Source organism: Phyllostomus discolor, chromosome 2 (genome assembly GCF_004126475.2).
Source record: "Phyllostomus discolor isolate MPI-MPIP mPhyDis1 chromosome 2, mPhyDis1.pri.v3, whole genome shotgun sequence".
Classification (NCBI taxonomy): domain Eukaryota; kingdom Metazoa; phylum Chordata; class Mammalia; order Chiroptera; family Phyllostomidae; genus Phyllostomus; species Phyllostomus discolor.
The window spans coordinates 37,164,285-37,184,605 of NC_040904.2; the positions used below are offsets into that span (position 1 = coordinate 37,164,285).

At 33.2% G+C, this 20,321-nt stretch overlaps 1 protein-coding gene across 3 annotated transcripts in view; it reads left to right on the plus strand.

The window, feature by feature from the left end:
* Positions 1–20,321, plus strand: part of NAALADL2 (N-acetylated alpha-linked acidic dipeptidase like 2) — a 1,143,498-nt gene that overhangs the window by 636,465 nt on the left and 486,712 nt on the right. For all 3 annotated transcript variants that reach the window (XM_036017285.1, XM_036017284.1, XM_028504896.2), the window contains one exon: positions 11,692–11,811. In XM_036017285.1, the coding sequence (XP_035873178.1) occupies positions 11,692–11,811 (120 nt within the window). The remainder of the gene's footprint in view (positions 1–11,691; positions 11,812–20,321) is intronic.

Sequence of the window (20,321 nt, forward strand, 5' to 3'; positions counted from 1 at the left end):
CTCAACTGTGTCTTGGTCAGCTCAGTTCTGTAAACCTTACTGTTCTCACTTGCATAAGGGGGGTAATAGTAGTATCTCCAGTGGTGGCTGTGGGAAGAGACTGTATAAACCATGTGAGATGATTGGCACTTAGCAAGCACTCAATGAGTGCTAGCAATTTTTATTATGTATAAAGTAGTAGATATATTCAAATGGGATAAATTAGGCAAACTTCGGACTATCATAAAATTTGGAAGTACAAACTTTTACCTTAGTGTCTGAATATAATCTTCCTGTCTCATTTATCAGGGAGAAAAATGCCTTGATAAATATGAATACATAATAAACTATATATAAATCCATAACCATATTTTAATTAAACACTGAAAACTCAAAGAAACTAGGGACAAACTATTTCACTGGGATGGAGGGGGGAAGGGACACCTAGAAAGGGATGAAGTATTTTACTTTTGAATGCACAATTACAAATCATTGTCAAATTGGGCCCAAAGAGCATTCTTATCTTTGTTTTGTAAAATACCAAGACATAGTTTAATATATAAATCTGAACACTATCAACTATTTTGTTAAAATGTCTTAAAGAGTAAAAATATAATGACTGTATGAGATCTTTGAATAAATTACAGTCAAAAGTCGACTTTCTTGTGGCTAGGAAAATTTTGTCTTCCTGTTTTATTTTTAATATTCTCAAACAAAAGGAAATTTTTCATTGTTATAGCAAAAGACATATTTACATATATTTGACTCTGAAGCATTTCTGCTATAGACAAAAATATCATAAAGTAAAGGAGTGAAATGGAATTGAACTATTGTCTGAGGATGAAAATGAAGCTGCTCTCTTACCAATAGGGGAATGTAAGCTTGCAGCATGTTCTCAGTGTTGAAAATTACTTGGCATTTCCTCTCCCTTTTTTCCTCTTGGAATCCATGTTTTTATTAACAATGAATATTGTGAGATAAATGGCTGTGAACACTATTGTGTATAAGTTGTTATTAACTTTCTAAAAAATATTAAATATAAACACTTTGCCCACATACCTTCTATATCAGGAGCTTTGTGCACTGAGTTAAAACAATTCCATAATTTCTGCTAATTTAAGGATAATAAACATAGTTTGCACATATTTAATGTGTATGTATATTTTTCCTAGTATTTGAAATTTAGACAAAAGCATTTACAAATAAAGAAGTGATCTATTGCAGTATATTGTTTATCATTAAATATTTGTTAGAAAGGTTATATCTTCTACCTGGGAAAGAAAGCAAAATCATATGAAATAAGAGTTTTAAAACAAAGATAGTAGAATTAGAACAAATATGAATATTTTAATGAAAAAGTGTTTGATTACAGACCTCTAATTTGACTTAAGTTACTTGTGAAGTTTCTGAATCTCCATAATTGTTATTTCACAGAAAATCTAGATTAGTTTTTTTTTAATTTTTATTTTTGGTATGATTTTTTTTAAAGATTTTATTTATTTATTTTTAGAGAGGGAAGGGAGAGGGGGAGAGAGAGAGAGAGAGAGAGAGAGAGAGAGAGAGAAAGAAAGAGAGAGAGACATATCAATGTGCGGTTGCTGGGGGTTCTGGCCTGCAACCAGGAATGTACCCTGGCTGGGAATCGAACCTGGGACACTTCGGTTCCCAGCCCGTGCTCAATCCACTGAGCTATGCCAGCCAGGGCTATTTTTGGTATGATTTAAAGTATACTGTGTATAAAATTAAGTGGTAATGTAACTTTCTTAGCAGATTTATGTTTTAATTTCCACAAAACACCGGTATTTAAATATGTAGTTTACAAGTAAGGTTATCTCACTTTAGAACTAGAGAGATCAGTGCAAAAGTTGCTCCTTAGGTTTATGCACTATTTTGACACACTAATCTAATTAATTTTAAAAGGCAGAATTCTGTCATATTGCTTTCACTAACTCCAGGAAGAATTTTCTTAAATGAATTTGCAAATCCTTTAATATCCTTGCTTTAATAGATTGAATATCATTTATTAAATTAAGGTGACCTGTGATTATTAATGTTTTCCTTATATTTTAATTTGATATTGAAAGATTAACTAACATAGAATTTATTCCATTGGCTCTCACTAATATAACAAAAATCATTGAACATGCAGGATGTACTGATTCCCTTTATATGCCGATCACAGGGGACAGAGAGGTTAATAGGAAATCCTTGGACACTGCCCATGTGTAGCCATTAGTTTAACAGGAGAAATGGGAAGTTAGGCAAACGATTACAAAACTCCATGACTCGATACTGCTAGCACGCCGGACACACTAGCAAGTTATTTAAATATCTTAAACTTCAGTTTCCTCGTCTGAAAAATGGGCAGATAAATCTACTTAATATGAATATTGTGAAGATAAACTGAAACAATTATTACAACCTCCACAGCAAAATGTTTAGCACAGAGGATATACTTGGTAAAGTATAGATATTTTTTCCCTTTACATGATGTCATAAGTCCTATCCAATTTCATTCTTCTAATAATGCACATTTTCACATGTACATGGCTATATCCATACTCATACACACGTACATGGGCAAACTCAAAGGTCCTATATTCAACTTCCAATTTTCTAACAGCTGGGGTTTCCTGTGACCCTCATTTTGACCTTTTCTACTCTTGCTGTTCCCCACCTGTTACCCTCCTCTATTTTTTAATCTTCCCACATTGCCAAACCTAAGCAAAAGCTTCAACCCATGTGTCAAATGAATGACTATTTCTGTTTTTAACTACCTAAAAGGTGTATTGCCCTACTGCACTAAAGGTCAGGTACAAGTGCCCGAGTGGTATTCTGGACTGATTCAAGCCAGCTTGTTCCTGCTAGTGAAAGTTGATCTTATGAATCTTTCTAATTTTGGTCTGATATTTAAACCACAGAAGTGTTTAAATACTGCACATCAGGATTTGTGTTTGTGCATGTGCCAGAGGTTAGTTTTATTAGCATAGAATTTTATAGCACTCAGCATGAGACTTGTATAGCAAATACAACACAGCTATGATATTAGTGTGGGTGGGACAGAGCCCAGAACAATGCCATTGGGTAGAAAGTTAGTGCATTCAGATTTGACTTCAAATCCCATGTATAATACCTTCTATTCACAGTCACAGAAGCAATTCAAAAATTAATAATAGCATTGTAAGAGGCAGGGAATAATAGCATTGTTACCAGTAGGGGTAGTGACCAGAGGGGAAAGGGGAGGGAATTTCAGGAGAAAAGGGGAAGGGTTTGCAGGAACAAGTATAAAGGACACATGGACAAAAACAAGGGGTGGGTGGAAATGGGAGGGAGGTGGGGAGGGCTGGAAGTGTGGGCTGGGATGGGAATAAAAGGCAGAAAACTGTACTAGAACATCAATTAAAATTTTTAAAAAAAGGAAAAAGAAAAAAAAAGAGGCAGGGAATTTCCTTCTGTGTTTTTTTTTCCCCCTGAAAGGGGAATTTCCATGGTCAGAGTTTACCTCTAGACAAAGCCGCTGAAAGACCAAGAATTTCCTCAAATTATGTCAGGAACAGGAGTAGGCAGAAGTAGGCTTACAGTTGGAATACAAATAAATAATACAACCATTAATAAATAATACAAGACTAAACTGTTTCAAATCCTCACTATTATTGCATAAGCCTGTTTTTGCCCACCATTTTGGGAGGATGCTTCTGGCTCCTGGAACATTTTGCTAAATTATCTGCTGAGCTGACTGCATTGTCCTGAGGCATGTGGAACTGGTCCACCAGCTAGCTCCCTGTCTGGACTTCAAGACAATAACCCCATTTCCCCATTGCCCTCCAGTCTCCCTGCAGGGATGATGATTGAGTCATTCATTCCAGGGTGCTTATTCTGGACCAATTAACCAGGGATGCCTCTGCTGTTGCTGATTTTTTTAGTCTTCTTCCTAGTTTACTATAAGGAAAGAAAATAAATAGGTTAAACATGGTAAAAGTGACAAAGTTACAGAAACTCTCATAATCAGCTATCACTGTCGTTCATGAAAATATAAAATAGAGGAAGATTAATCACTTTTATTCTAATTTATTTTATTCATTCTCACTTTGAGAAAGAATCCAGATCCACTTTCTCTATACTTTTTTTGCTTCTAGGATTTGTAGACCAAATGAGGCTTAGTCTCCTTTTCCATCTATAAATCTTCCTTTTTCATAATTAGTCTCCTTTTGGGTAAAAGCTGACTGGCTAACTACCTCTCGGCTCTCTGAGCAACCCCCCAGCAAACTGTCCCTTCTAAATGTTAAGTGCCACCTAACTGCTATGCCTTCCTTTCTGGCTAAATTTCCTGAAATTCTATCCTTATCTCATCCCCACTCATGTAAAAAAGTCAATCACTTCCTATTTCAAAATTGAGAAGTCCTGTTTTACGTCCTAACATAGTTGATGTCTTTGTTTCATCTATAGAGGTCTTTATTCTCTCAGAGTGCCTACTTGCCTCTCCCTAAAATTTTCCCCAGGTCAGCCCATGGCCTCTCACTTGGACTTAAGTCCCTAACAATGCCTTCCCCAGCTTCCTCATTGAAATAATCGCTCATCACTTTCTTCCATTGCTCCTGCTACATTTTCTTTAGGCAGACCATAAGGGAAAGTCTTCTGACCTGTTACTGTCTTTTTTACCTTTTGCATTGTGGGACATCTCAGCAAGAGAAAGTAGGAGCAGTACAAAGCCACTTTTTGTAACTCATTTTCCTCTATACCTTCAGAAACTAAAATACCACCTGACCTATGTTGTTGGAAAATAAAAAAAAGTTTTCTCTTTAGTGTCATCCCTTCCTTGAACTTCCATAATTCTGTTTTCTCCTTTTTCTCCTAACTCTCTATATTTTTATAGCTTAATTTTTAATGACTATTTAGTATAAGTATATAAAAGGAAATATACTCTGATTGTTATTTTCAAAATGTTGGCCAAATAATACAAATGAGTATCTAAATATTCTCTAAAAGTCTATTTGTTAAATTTGGGATGACTTAAAAAATATTTTTTCTTCTCGACAATCTACATTTTCTTAATCCTGTATGAAATCTTATTCTAAACTTGGATAATTTTGTCTACTGATTTGGAAATTATAGACTTAAAATATGGAAATGTAATCCTGACAGAACTGTGCTTCACTTGGTTAAATTTCTATATGACAATTTTAACTTAATTTTATTATCACTTAAATGGATATGTATGATATATTATTTTTAAAAATTGTAAATATTTTAGATAATTACTATATGTCAAGACATTGCAATTAGTGTGTCATTGTAGCAAATATCTTATTCAGCAAATGTTTATTAAGAAAAAAGTGATAAATTTGATAAACCATCTCTGTATCTGATTACTTAAATGAAACACAGACAGACGGATCATATTTCCTATGTTTAATGCTGTATTCACTTGGCATCTACTAGTTTCACACCCTAGTTGATATCCCTTCTGCTTGGTTAGGAGCCCATTTAAACAGATTAGTACTTGCACTGTTTCCATTATTAAATATTTTATATACATTAGTTTAAATATTTGTTATTTAAACTAACAATTATTTAATATTAAAGTTAAAGTTTAATTTAACTTTTAAACATTTTATATAGCTCTGTCCTTATGTTAATCTCTAATTGGTCTTGATTAGCTAGAAGTGTTTAGGAAAGGAATGTGAAAAAGTATGATTGATTAGTGATGTCTGCCAAGGGGGTAGGGGAGGAAGCAGCATTGGTTTTCATGCTTCTATATGTGGTTTTCGTGATAATGTCCATGATGAAAACCCTTGCATGAACTTGAAAAAAGAAGTACTAATAAAATTATAACAATCTCTGAATGTTGAAGTGTTCATAAGTACAAATATATTCATACTATTTAGAAAGGACAATGGTAAACATCAGAGATCATTTTAACTTTACCAACATTTAATAAACATAAACACTTCAATCTGAAGAATTTTCAAAAACTTGATTATATAAAATAGTAGTAAACTTCTAAAGTAAAACCTGTGTTAAGATGAATTATACCTCTGATAATGTATTTTGTCAGTATGAGAACTGCTTGGGTTTACCATATCTAATTTTGAGGATAAAATTACTATTTTAGTCAAAGCAGGCTTTTCAAACATCTGTACCTTCAAAACCTCTCTTAGAGAGGAACTAGGAAGATTCAGAGTGATTGATTTGGTTGAAAATGTCAAGTCTGGAAAATTTCAAAGCATGTATCATTTCCTATGCATGAATAATTTTGCTACTTTAAGGTAGAAGAGAAACATGGCACTGGATTATCCCTCAGTGTGGAGCCCAGGGTACCCACAGGTGGATGTCCCTGGAGAAGATACTCTGACTTAGTTACTTTCTATGATTAGTCTATTCATTTTTTTTTTATTTAGCTGACCACAGGAAATAATTTATTCATTTCTGTCTTGTGTTCCTTCTGCTCAGGATGTTCCTGCCTTTTTGTATAGAACCATAGAACCACTAACATAACAGTATCGCCTTTTAATATTTTGATTTTTAGTCATTGTCAGTTGTGTGGTTTATGATTCCTTCTAACCATGTATTTTACCATAGGTAGAAGATAATTGTCGTTTAATGTTTAGCGTTTGTTTATAAAGTGTGCCAATCTTCCTCTCAGCTTTTTCTGTGTGGCCTACCACTCTCTGCTCCCATCTCAGTATTATTGTTTTTTACCAAGAATAAAATATTGGTATTCTGTCTGAATTGTTTATGTTGTTTTAAGCTATTTATTCTTTGTCCAAAAATTACCATGTCATTTAAACAAAATTACTGTGGGTCTTTTTTATTTTTCTCTCTGGTAAAAAAATAAATAAAACAAAAAGAACTAGTTCCATTTACTCTGTACCTCTCAGTCCTCTCCGCTGTGTGTCAGTGAAGTCCACAGTAGAAAAAATGTGTGCTCACAGAGCAAATAGTTTAACAGGTATCTAGGTTCCTGCTCATTTGACATTTCCCAAAGAGGCTAGTCAGACTGACCTAATCCTTGGTATTTGGACATAAAGTAATCATAGCAGCCCCTCCAATTGAGTGGACAATTTTCTACTGTGACAGAATACATGCAATAAGAAGAGGTTCATTGTGGCAACTAGAACGTGTGGAAAGAAATGGCTTGACATTTTATAACATCATTGTATATTTATTTGTATCTAAGAAAAATGCAGTGTGCTTCCTCGCAGCTGTGATTTTTAGCTTGTAGGAAGACACATAAGAGAGACATTCAGAAAGGACCTGGTTCAGAGGTCTCCTTCGAAGGCAATAAATATATTGTTATTATCACCCGTCAAACCATCAGAACATTGAGACTTCTGAAATTACTGCTTTTTAGTGCATAACCTCAAAGTGCATAAGCCAAAATAAATTGCTATAATGTCTATATTGAAAATATTTTTGACAAAAGACCTATTAGATATTAAATGATTTAATTATTGACATATGCTATTTGTAAAAGATGAGTTGAAGAATTATTTAATTGAAATTGCTATTGTTGATGTGAGTTATTACTATTTTTGGATAATGTAAATTTTTTTATGAAATTGGTATTTTTATAGCTGCCATATCTTTCTGGTATGCACACAAACAAAAAAATTTGCACACTGGCCTATACCCTCTTAAACCAGTATGACTTTCCCCAAACTCTGTTAAATAAAAAAAAAATTCATTAATGTAACCAATTGAGTAAAGACCTGATTTAAGATGCTATCAGTGAATCACAAATGATTAGTAAGTATCTTAGAAATTTGAAATGGAGAGTATGAATTCTCTTATTTTTCAATGTCATCATTAATGCATTAATATTGTGATCATTTAATTGGGCCTTTAAAATCATAGATTAACAGTAATAGTATTAGCAAATTCAAAAGTTGTTTTAATAAAGCACTGATTTAATCATACTTTAATTGGAACAAAATTATAATCAAAAACCATTCTGACAAAAGTGTTTTTAAGAATTAGGTTTTCTTGGAAAATCCAGTTGAAAGTACAGCTTAACTTTTCAGAGATATATTACAAACTCTAGTCATTTTAAGACAGATAAGCCAGTTGTATATTCTGGATGAGAATGGCTACATGATGGGACTATCACTAAGGAAATTTCTCTGTACTAGAAAAAAAGTGTGTGTGTGTGTGTGCGTGTGTGTGTGAGTGAGTTTATGGTTCCTACAAGGGTGTTAGGAGAGACAGAAGCACATTGCTCTGGGATTCAAAGTAGAGAAAGTCACATACAACTGAGCAACAGAGAAATACAATTCATCAGACAGATAACATCTGATATTATTAGTTTTAATGTATTTAGTAAAGTTTTTACAGTTGCAGATGAATGTAATTACAAAAGATATGCATTATGCCAGAAATATTTTTTCTAACAGATGTGTCAGTTTTTTAAAACATTGTATTTATTTATTTTTAGAAAGGGGGAAGAGAGGGAGAAAGAGAGAGAGAGAAACATCATCATGTGAAGGAAACATTGGTTGCCCCTCGAATGCCTCCACCTGGGGAACTGGCCTACAGCCCAGGCATATGCCCTAATCAGGAATCAAACCAGTGAACTTTTAGTCAGTGGGAAATGCCCAACCTATTGAGACACACTAGTCAGGGCAGACTTACTTTTTCTTGATGGTATTCATATGATCTTCTAAAAAGAGAATTCTTTCCTGAAATGAGACTTCCATGGACACCCTTTGTAAAAACTGGTTAAAATCATATGGTATTTGTCTTTCATCACCTGGTTTATTTCACTTAGCATAATGCTCTCCAGATCCACCAATGCTGTAGGGAAGAATAGGAGCTCCTTCTTTCCTCCTCTTGCATAGTGTTCCACCCACAGTTTTTTGATCCACTCATTTACTGAGGACACTTAGGTAGTTTCCAACACTTGGCTATTATAAATTGTGCTGCTATGAACATTGGGGTGCATAGGTTCTTTTGAACTGTTGTTTCCAGATTCTTAGGGTATAATCCCAGCAGTGCAATCACCAGGTCAAAAGGAAGTTCCATTTTTAGTTTCCTGAGGAAATTCCATACTGTTTTCCACACTGGCTGCATGAGTCTGCCTTCCCACCAACAGTGCACTAGGGTTTCCTTTTCTCTACAACCTCACTAGTATTTGTTTGTTGATTTGTTTATGATGGCCATTCTGACCAGTGTGAAGTGGATCTCATTGTGGTTTTAATTTGCATCTCTGTGATGACCAGTGATGCTGAGCATTTTTTCATATGTCTCTAGGTCCTCTGTATGTTCTCTTTGGAGAAGTGTCTGTTGATATTCTTTATCCTTTTTTTAAATTGGGTTGTTTGTCATCCTGGAGTGAAGTCACGTGAGTTCTTTATACATTTTGGAGATCAATCCCTTGTCTGAGGTATCATTTGCAAAAATATTTTCCCATTCAGCTGTTTCCCTTTTCATTTTGCTGATGTTTTCTTTAGCCATTCAGAATCATTTTATTTTGAAGCAGTCCCATTTGTTCATTTTTTTCTTTATGTCTTGGTGAAAATATTGCTGCATGAAATATCTCAGACTTTCCTCCTTATGTTCTCTTCTAGGACTTTTGGGTGTCACAACTTATATTTAAGTGTTTCATACATCTGGGGTTTATTTTTGTGTATGGTGTAAGTTGGTGGCCCAGTTTCATTTTTTTGCATGTAACTATCCAGATTTCTGAACGCCTTTTGTGGAAGAGGCTATTTTTACTCCATTTTATGCTTATACCACCTTTGTTGAATATTAAATGACCACAGAGACTTAGGTTCATTTCTGGGCTCTCTATTCTGTTTCATTGATCTATATGTCTGTTTTTATGCCAGTACCAGAATGTTTTGATTACAGTGGCCTTGTAGTATAGTTTGATATATAGAGTGCCCAGAGATATGTGAAAGGATGTTCATTATTAGCCATCATAGAGATGCAAATTAAAACCACAATGAGATACCACTTCACACTGGTCAGAATGGCCATCATAAACAAATCAACAAACAAATACTAGTGAGGTTGTAGAGAAAAGGAAACCCTAGTGCACTGTTGGTGGGAAGGCAGACTCATGCAGCCAGTGTGGAAAACAGTATGGAATTTCCTCAGGAAACTAAAAATGGAACTGCCTTTTGACCTGGTGATTGCACTGCTGGGATTATACCCTAAGAATCTGGAAACAACAGTTCAAAAGAACCTATGCACCCCAATGTTCATAGCAGCACAATTTATAATAGCCAAGTGTTGGAAACTACCTAAGTGTCCTCAGTAAATGAGTGGATCAAAAAACTGTGGGTGGAACACTATGCAAGAGGAGGAAAGAAGGAGCTCCTATTCTTCCCTACAGCATTGGTGGATCTGGAGAGCATTATGCTAAGTGAAATAAACCAGGTGATGAAAGACAAATAACATATGATCTCCCCTATTAGTAGAACCTAATCCACAAAACAAACAAGCAAAATTTAATCAGAGACATTGAAATAAAGAACAAACTGACAGTGACCAGAGGGGAAAGGAGAGGGAGATAATGGGGGAAAGAAGGGGAAGGATCATCATCGAATATGCATAAAGGACACATGAACAAAGACAAAAAGGGATAGGATTGAAGATGGGAAGTGGTGATGGGGAGTAGGGAGCATGTTGGGGGGAGCAAATGGAGACAACTGAACTTGAACAACAGTAAAATTTTAAAAACTAAAAATAAAAAATAAAAGCAATCTAATCGAAAAAAAATAAAAATAAAAACTGGTTGAAGTGCATTAGCTACAATTGAAAAGCACTGGAAGTTCAAGATTTGGATCTTCCTCCTTCATACTTTCACTACTCGCCATCACCAATTCTTTGTTAACACCTCAGTGTAGGTGTGCTGTAGACTGCAATAGTACATTTTGCACTGTAATATAAATTTATCACTGGAAGACATAACAACTATATTGATAAGAGAAATTATAGAAAGCAAAGTTGAAATATATCATCTTGGCCTATAGGAATATGTGTTTGATAAAACTTGCAGTTCAGTACCTTTCAAGGGGAAGAAAGGAATCACTATGTCAGAGGATGCCCATGAAGATCTCTAGAGAGGCATGCCATTTTTACAGTAACAAAAGGGGATTTTAAAAATGAGAAGTGTTGATGTAGAATATAGCTGTAGGTGAGTAGTGGGAAATATGACCGTAGTAGTAGTTTGAGGCCATATTTTAAAGGTCTGGAATGCCAGACTGACACAAGTGGTGGTACAGGTTTCACCATGCATAACCCAAGGGGTTGTCACCCCTGGATATGTGCACCACCTGTGCATAATGGACTTTGTACTAAATTTGTATAACAATAGAGAGTCTTTGAATTGTTTTTAAGCCTGAGCATCATATGACTGTAGTTGAACTTTAAGGCAATTAATCTTGTAGTGGTTTATAAACTGATCCAAATTCCAGAAATACAAACCTAGAATATAATACACTTGGTGATCTGTTAGAGGTATGGGCTGGTTTTGTAATTTTGTTATTAGAAGGGAGAGGACTAAGCAAACGTGACTGTTAAACATGTTCTAAGGTGACCGCAAGAATTGTTGTACCCGATTGTTGTATGTGTTTGTGGTGGTTGGGACAGGGTAAGGCAATTGATTCTCCTCGAGCATTTCAAATTACTACAAATGATTTTGTCATACCAAATGAACTATTTGCTATCATTCCTCTTAAAAGACTTTCTTTTTCTTTTCTCCTCTTTCAGGCTAAAGTCATTGATGTGAGTTATGGAAATACAGATGATTTAAAAAGGATTAAAAAGATGAGAAATGTAACAAACCAGATTGCACTCCTGAAATTAGGAAAATTGCCACTACTTTATAAGGTTGGTCCAATGGCTATTTTTTGGTAGTACAATGAATATTTTGTTTCAATTCATTGAAGTTCTGTGTCTCTGTGTATTGTGTGTGTGCACATGTGTGTGTATGGAAGAGGATGGCGGGGGCCACATAGAGGAAAGAGTATCCCAAGAAGATGGCTTTTCCAAAACAGAATGTTTTCAGTTAACATCTTTAAGAAAAAAGAAATTGATGTCCTTGTTACTTAAGACAGGAGATGCCTTAAGTCAAGTATCAGTGAGTCTATGGGACCTTGATAAAATTGGCATACTCTTTATAATAATATCTATCTAGAATGCTAAAAATGAGAATGACAGTGTCCTTGTCTTATGATATGTGTGAAACTTTTAATCTATTATCAAAACTGACTAATTACTATGTGCTTTATGTTAGACTAGAATCTAGGTGATTTATACTCCTTGGTGATTGATTTTGTCAACTGTATAACTTCATAGTTACTGACTGTGATCAGGAATTTAATTAAACTATAATATGCTAAGGAGAAGCAGAATTTTGATTTATTTTATTTAAATAGAAGTTTATTAACACTCATTCACTAGAAGCATTTACATAATTAAAGCAGTTTGATGTAAGTATCACATAATGAGCCACCACAATAGACAGCCACTACTGCTCATACTTACTTCATTTTCTGTTTCTGTTAACTGGAATGGTCAGTGTGGTTATGTCACTGGAACTCTCTAGTTCTGAAGATATATTGGATTTATCCTCATCCAACCTAAATGAGCTTTGTTAACTACCATGTCTGAAAAAGGTTTTGAAAATTGGCTGGCACACTCTGTAAGGAGACAAGAGAACACCCTGTGCCTGTTTTTCATTATCTTTCAAGGATGCCCTTACACTTAAATCTCTGTCTGACAGTACATAACTGTCTGGAATTTTAAGACAGTCATGAAATAAGACGGTCAGTGATATAAATTTTTGCAAGATAATTTGTCAACATATATTAAATGCCTTAAAACAATCACATGGTGATCTAGTAATTCCAGTTTAATTCATATATTGTAAGGGGGAATAAAACAGAGTTGATAAACACAATGATTGTGACAAAATATTAGCCATGATATATATGTCCAGTTAAGTATTAAAAATTGTTACATTTGTATAGCTGAATATTATAAAACAAATATAATGTAAAGAATAATGGCATGGAAATTCTCATAAGTCAAACAATTTATAAAGAGAACATTTATAATAATTATAATAATGATTATGTTATTGTTATTTGTAAGTGTAACCTTGTTGGTTATGTGGGCTGGATATTTTTCTAAGCACTTTTTGTGTGTTATCACATTAATCTCTATAATAACAATAACTATATTTTTGAGGTAGAGACTACTGTTATCTTCTATTTATAAATGAGGTAACTAAAGCAGAAAAAGGATAAGTGACTAGCTCAAAGACAAACAGCTACTTACTTGAAACAATCAAGACTTACACCCAGTCAATCTCATCTCAGATCCTGAGTGTGTGTGTGTGAGTGTGTGTGTGCTCATGGTGTAGTTGGGGTAGATAGATAGAGAGATTGATAACAAAGATGTTAAATTGGAGTTTTCCACTGAGATTTTAATATATAAAAGAACAGACATTTCAAAATGAGCTACCCAACATCAGTATTTCAAAGGAAACAGTTGAAAATGTATTATTAAACTATTAGACTATTATTAACCCCCTTACTCACATATGGAGTAAAAAAAGTTTGAAGATTTGGGGGAGAGGATTTTATGACTAAGAATTCTGAAGAAATTTCAGTTTTACCACAAGTCTGGTGATTGGGCTTCATTGGAACCACACAGAGGGATTAATGTGTGTCTTCTGCAGTATTGGGGATAGAGTAGACTGGGGTCTAACTCATCTGAAGATCTTACAGGTAAGAGATTGCTTAGCATCTAACAAAGAATCGGAAAGGACTGTTTGTGTTGGGATTATTGGCCTGTGTCTTCAGAGCTGAAAGTAGAAACATACAAGTTTGTTTCCCATGGCAGCATCATTAGTTAGTATGAGCTAGATACTTTTCTAAGTACTTTCATGTGTTATCATATTGATCCTTTCACCGACTATATTATTGAGGTAGGGACTATCATTATTTTCAATTTGAGAATGAATATCATTAGTGAGTGGGGAAGGACACAAAATGGACTTTCCTCCTTATCCAGCAACAAAGCAAATTTGGTGGAGCGAAAAACAAAAAGATAAAATTTAAATCAAATATTGAGTTTTAATCATGATGTGGGAACTGCATTCTAATTACTTACTTAAGACAATGGACTCAAACTGGACTTTTGTTACCAATAATCAGAAGAAATCTTCCTCTAAGCTCATATGGGGAAGAATTTTCTTCTTTAGGTATGTTTTAAGAAGTGAGAAAAAAGTAACATTGCTCTGGGTATATTACATGAAACCTGTTTGTTCAACCTATGAGTAATAATGACTAAAATGTTGTTTGCAGGCAGGGGCCAATTATATAAATTGGGTAGATAGAAATATGAATAATTTCTACTGCTTTATATTTCCTCAATTTCTAAGTGGTCTATATGGTTGTATATACATTATTCTGAAGGAATAAAAAATCTTTAAATATTCAACAAAGCATAAAGCATTTAAAATTTAAAAATTATTCTAATAATGATTATAGACCAAATAGTCAACATCCTTACTAGGAGATAATGGATTCAGAAAAATAAATTGTGTTTTATTTGTGTTGACTGCTAAAGAGAATATTTTATGGAAACTTTTGGCCATATCTACAAACTAGTGAATTAGCAGTTTATCTAGAATAGGACTCGATTACTAAGAACCTGGAATACTTTCCCCTATCAGCTTCTGTCTGTGAACAGATTCAACAGATTTCCATGCAGAGTCCCCCTCCAGACAGAGAGACTTGCCACAGACTTGGCACTGTCTTCTAGGCAGAGGAGGTGAAGTATCCTTTCTTTAACCTTCCAGTCTAGCCATTTTGATTTTCTGTGGATTGTTCCAGAGCTTTGGGAGAATCACTGATCCTGTAGCTATTAACACACCTTCCCATAGCAAAGAGAAATGGAGCATGGATTGGACATGCTTATACAGCATGATTACAACCACGCTTGATTTACCTGTCCATCATTTGATGTTGTAGGGCTGAAATTCAAAAGCAAGGAAGTATGGTAATACAACTAGGTTGGAAAAAGCAGAGGACCAATTGACTTCTATGTGAATCACAACTATTAATCATGATTCCAAATGAACACTTGTACTGGGAATATGCAGCTAAATGAGTAAGGAGAAAAGTTAATGTTATTTTAGCTGTGCAGTAGTTCCTAAATCATGGTTCAAAAATGAATTTTGGAGGGAAGCTGAGGTAGGAAGGGCAAAGGGGAAACATAATGTGATACTAAATTATCTCTTAAATGAGTAGAAAAATAGTCTGCAGCCAAGAAGGAGGAAATCTCATTAGTTTCATTGTAAATACTATATATGTGTTAATTTGGTCTCCAGGAAGGGGATTAATGAGAAAATCCCAACGTTGTATTGCAGGAACTATGAAAGGTAAATGGCTTTTAGATGTATGGTGCAGGGAAAAGCCAACCAGGTTCTCCAGAGCTGGCTTGGACTAGTTCCCTTAAGCTTAAAATTTAGAGGAAAGGCTTTATTTTAACGTTGCATTTCTAGCAGTTTATTTTATGTGAGTGCTTTAACTCTTCAAGATTTAAGACGAAATATTCTCCTATCTGTCATAATGGATGCACTTAGATTCCTCTCAGTGACAATCTGAGATACAGTAAAACAGATTCTAAGATCCTCACAAATTCCCAAATTGCTGAATAGCACTCTAGTATAGAATTTATTTATAAAATGCAATAAAAGCTTTTGGCTTTCTTTTTAAAGCCATTTTCACACACACACAAAAGCAATAGTAAAATTTATTGTGTGCTCCATGACAACTAGACATCAAGTAAATCCCAGTGAAATGTGAAAGCCAGTCCATTGTTTGGGTCTGCCCCATATATCAGCCCCATATCTTGTAGGAGTCAAATTTTTAGGCAGTAAAGTTACAATGAATACGTGTCTTATGATTTTTTGGCATGGTGAATTACACACAAAAATCCACAAATGCTATTGCTGGTTCTTTTTTTAATAAATGAAGTAACATACAACACCTTCCTTCTATTCACTGTTATATAGTAAGATATCAATAAATATTAGCTTATTTGTACATTTTTCTTATATATATTTTGTCCTTATAAATACAATTCTAATGATCCAAATGATTCTGTAGTTTCCTACTAATAAAACAGTTTTATATATATTCATTAGATAAGATTTACATTGAATATCCATTTTGTAATTTTTGTCCACTGTATAACTTAACCAATGGCAACTTAAGTCAATAGCATGCTTATATAGGTCAGTCTTTTGGAAAAACCTGGGGGGAAATGAAAGGTAGGAGACAACTGTTAGGTATTTATAGTTTTGAATAGATTGTTTCTCACAAATTAAGAATAAATAGTATTAAAGAAAAATAAATGTCATACTCTTTGAACATACCTACATAATATACCTAATAATAATATAACTTAGTCACCTTTACTGACCATTTGAATATTAAGAAGTCATAACATGTGGCATCATTATAGAAAGGGTTGAGTTTTGCACGTACATAGCATAAATCATCCTCATGTAGTCACACAAATTTGGCACCACAAAAAATGGTGTCAAGCAGTTTGTTTGTCCTGAACTTTATAGAGTAAGTTAAGAAAAGCAAGAAAAATGAAGGAGAGACAGAAGAGTGAGAGAAAAGGAGGGAGGCAGGGAGGAAGGCAGGAAAGAAGGCAGGCAGGTGGGCAGCAGTTGATATACTCTAGTTTACTCCATAAAATAATATGTTTCAGGAATCTTCTTTATATATTACATATTACTCTAATATCTGAAAGAGTGAGCTTTAGACATATTTCAACTTTTCGGCAACTTTGTTGATGCACTGTTATAGATATCTGTTATGTAATAACATTTGGCTTTGTGATAATCCTAAGCAATTATTTCACATTTCTACTTTTCCTTCTCCTCCTGTGTCTCGCTGACATTTTTCATTTTCTTCTGATGTATAAAGATTTCCCAACCTTTCCAATCTTCTGTATTTGCTCTGGCTCAACAGGTGATTTGTTTTTAAATAGTGAAACATATCACAGTAGGATGCAATGATGGTAGAGACAAGCTCAAGTCCAAGCTCTTCTTGATGATTATACAACCTTAAAATATTATGTAACCCCTCTGACCCCTCTGAAGTCTTAGAGTTGTTTTCCTTTTATTTTTTGTCTCTACATTAGCAATAAAAGCAAATCCAACTTACACAGTTGTGTGAGCATCATATCTGAAAATGCATGCATAAATTCTTAATAAATGTTATCATTATTATTAAGCCTTTAAAACATGAATAAATTTCTAAAAAGAAAGGGCATGAATTTAATAATGAGAAAATGACAGCTCTTTCAAACTTGCAAGACTGTGAAGATAATATACTTATTAGATAAATTAATTACATAAATATTATCTCTCAAGATTGTACTTTCATGTTATTTGACAATAAAGATTATGTTGATACCAGGTCACATAATTTGAATCTCAATTAAATAAAAATTAAATTTACCTCTTTATTGTTTTTTGTGGAATAAAGAAGATATACATAAATGGAGAAAAATATTAAAGGTAAATATAACTGGACTATTAAAGAGAAATATAAACAATAACCTAACAGGATACTATATAATATCAATTTTTATATTACTAGTATTTATTTTAATGCATATAGGGTTTTTTTGTGGTCATGGAATTAAATAATATTAAGAACATAGTATTAATTTTGGAATTAAATTATATTTTAGAGTAGTAGTATAAACATTTAATACCAATTTTAAATTTATTTAAAAATTGAAGCCCTGGCTGGCATAGTTCAGTGGATTGAGCTCGGGCTGTGAACCAAAGTGTCGCAGGTTCGATTCCCAGTCAGGCCACATACCTGGGTTGCAGACCACGGCCCTCAGCAACCGCACATTGATGTTTCTCTCTCTCTGTCTCTCTCTCTCTCCCTCCCTTCCCTCTCTAAAAATAAATAAATAAAATCTTTAAAAAAAATAAAAATTGAGGTAAGGATTAGGCATGACTTCAAGAACCACATAAAATTGTCAATATCATAAAGTTGTTGTAGACGTTAATTGAAATAATATGTTAAGTACTCAACATAATCCTTAGAATATTTTAAGTACTCATTAGAAGTAATCTAATATTCTACTTAATCACACCAAAATGTTTTATTAAGTACTGTGTGTTCACTTGTATTCCATTTTCCCAATGGCCACTATTCAATGTGATCAAAATCTAAGATGTTATTATTTGCTGAATGGTATAATCCCTGACTTGTTTATTTTAAGTAATGTCTCAGTATTTCAGTAAAGGACTTGGATTATTTCAGGAACAATTATGGAGCTGAAACTTTAGTTCAACATTTTCTTACATTTGAATTTAGAGTATACTATACAAAATCTAACTATAAGATTTTGCATAGTTTCTTTGACTTCTGTACTGATATTATATAAAGGTAATGAGTGTTAAAAATGTTATATTTAAAAAATAAAAAACTGGTGGCTCTATACTAAAATTTTTTAAAAGAATCCACTTGATGTCTAAGTATGAATCACTACCTATCTGGCTCTAAGTCCTCTCTTTTCTTTCCTTATTCACTGTCCCATGATAAAAATAGATTAATTATTATTCTGCTTGAGAGCACATTGGTAAGGAGTCCTAAGCAGAAGCTTGTATTTTATTAATCTGTTGTTCCTATAAAATATGTGAAGACAAAGTAAATTACCTCTTAAAAATCATTAAAAATCTTAATACCTGGGAAAAAAAAGTACTTCTCCCTAAAATTTATGTAATTAAAATTACAGGTATACAATGTATGATATCTGGTTTTAAATTCAATAGACTTCTTTATCTTTGTAACAAGTTAACCTTTAATAAGGTGTAAAACCTTAATATAGCTAAATAAGCTTAAAATATTTCACTTGAATTTTGAAAATAATATACACTGAACAAATTATTATTTAAATAAAAATTATTAACATATACTCATAAACATTCATAAAATTTAACTGAAAATATATTTATGTTTTTATGCACAGTATTTATGCAGAAGAAATTAGAAAGGTTTTATACCCAATTGTATATTATAGCTAAGAATACAGTTTTTGAGGTTTTAATAATGTGTTATTTGAAAAAGGAGAAAAGTTTCCTTAATTTACTATATTTTTATTTCCAAATTGTATTAAATCTTTATATCAATTTTGTATACTTTCTCTTATATTACATTTTAGATTACACCTAGAAATCTCATTTAGTATAATGAATTTCTTTGAATTTTCCTCAATAATAACACATTATTTGAACATCATAGTTATCTACTATCTAAATTTTAAACTGTTACAACAATAATTTCAATCATTTGGAATAATTACATATTTTAAATCAATTTTCTATTGAAAAATTTAGGAAGTCTGTATAATTACAGAAATATACATAGTAAAATAGGAGACAAATTTTAACTAATATTCACAATTAAGGAAGAACTGTCTGTAGATTCTTCAAAGGAAATCATGTTTTTCAATTTTCAGTTATAATTTTCTTTCTGCATTAATCTAAATCTATGAGGATGTTAAAATTACTGTTCTAGCCTATTAGTAAAGAGCACACTTGTTTTTCATAAATATATAAACTACTTATATAAAACCTCATTCATAATTCTCATATAATGACAATTTTCAAGCAATCTTAGGATGAATTTCATCTTATATAAAATGAATCATTGAATAAAGTTCAGGAGGAGCCCTTATAGTTCTAACACGCTCCTCTTACTTGACATGGTTCCAATACCCAAATTAATGATTGCCTGTTCTAATATAATTCTTTGCCTTTAAATAATAGCATATCTGTAATTAAACAATAGTATAATTTGTGGTGGTATTATGAATATTGAAATACCTGTGATATAATCTAAAATTTATTTTCAATTCTGTTAAGAAAAGGACAACTTCAATATTTTACTAGAACTGGTAAAAAAAAAAGACATAGTGATATTTAGCAGATTAAATGAAATTGGCCTGTTTCCCAAGTTACAATTATATTACATATATCAAGTGTTCCACCCACTCCAAATCTCTTCTGAAAAGTTTTATGTGACTGCTATAAGGGGTTATCTAAACCTTTCACACATGTATGTAATGCCTAGTTTAAATTTTCATTTTTAGACTACAGGGTGGGACAAAAGTAGGTTTACAGTTGTGAGTACACAAAACAGTTTATTTCTGTATTATTTATTATTATATTATTTTTTATACAAACAACTGTAAACCTACTCCCCCCCCCCCACCCTTTACTAAACCAATGAGACACAGGAGCCCACACTGGTTTCCTATGATATTGTATGTCCTGACGTTCTCTCTGT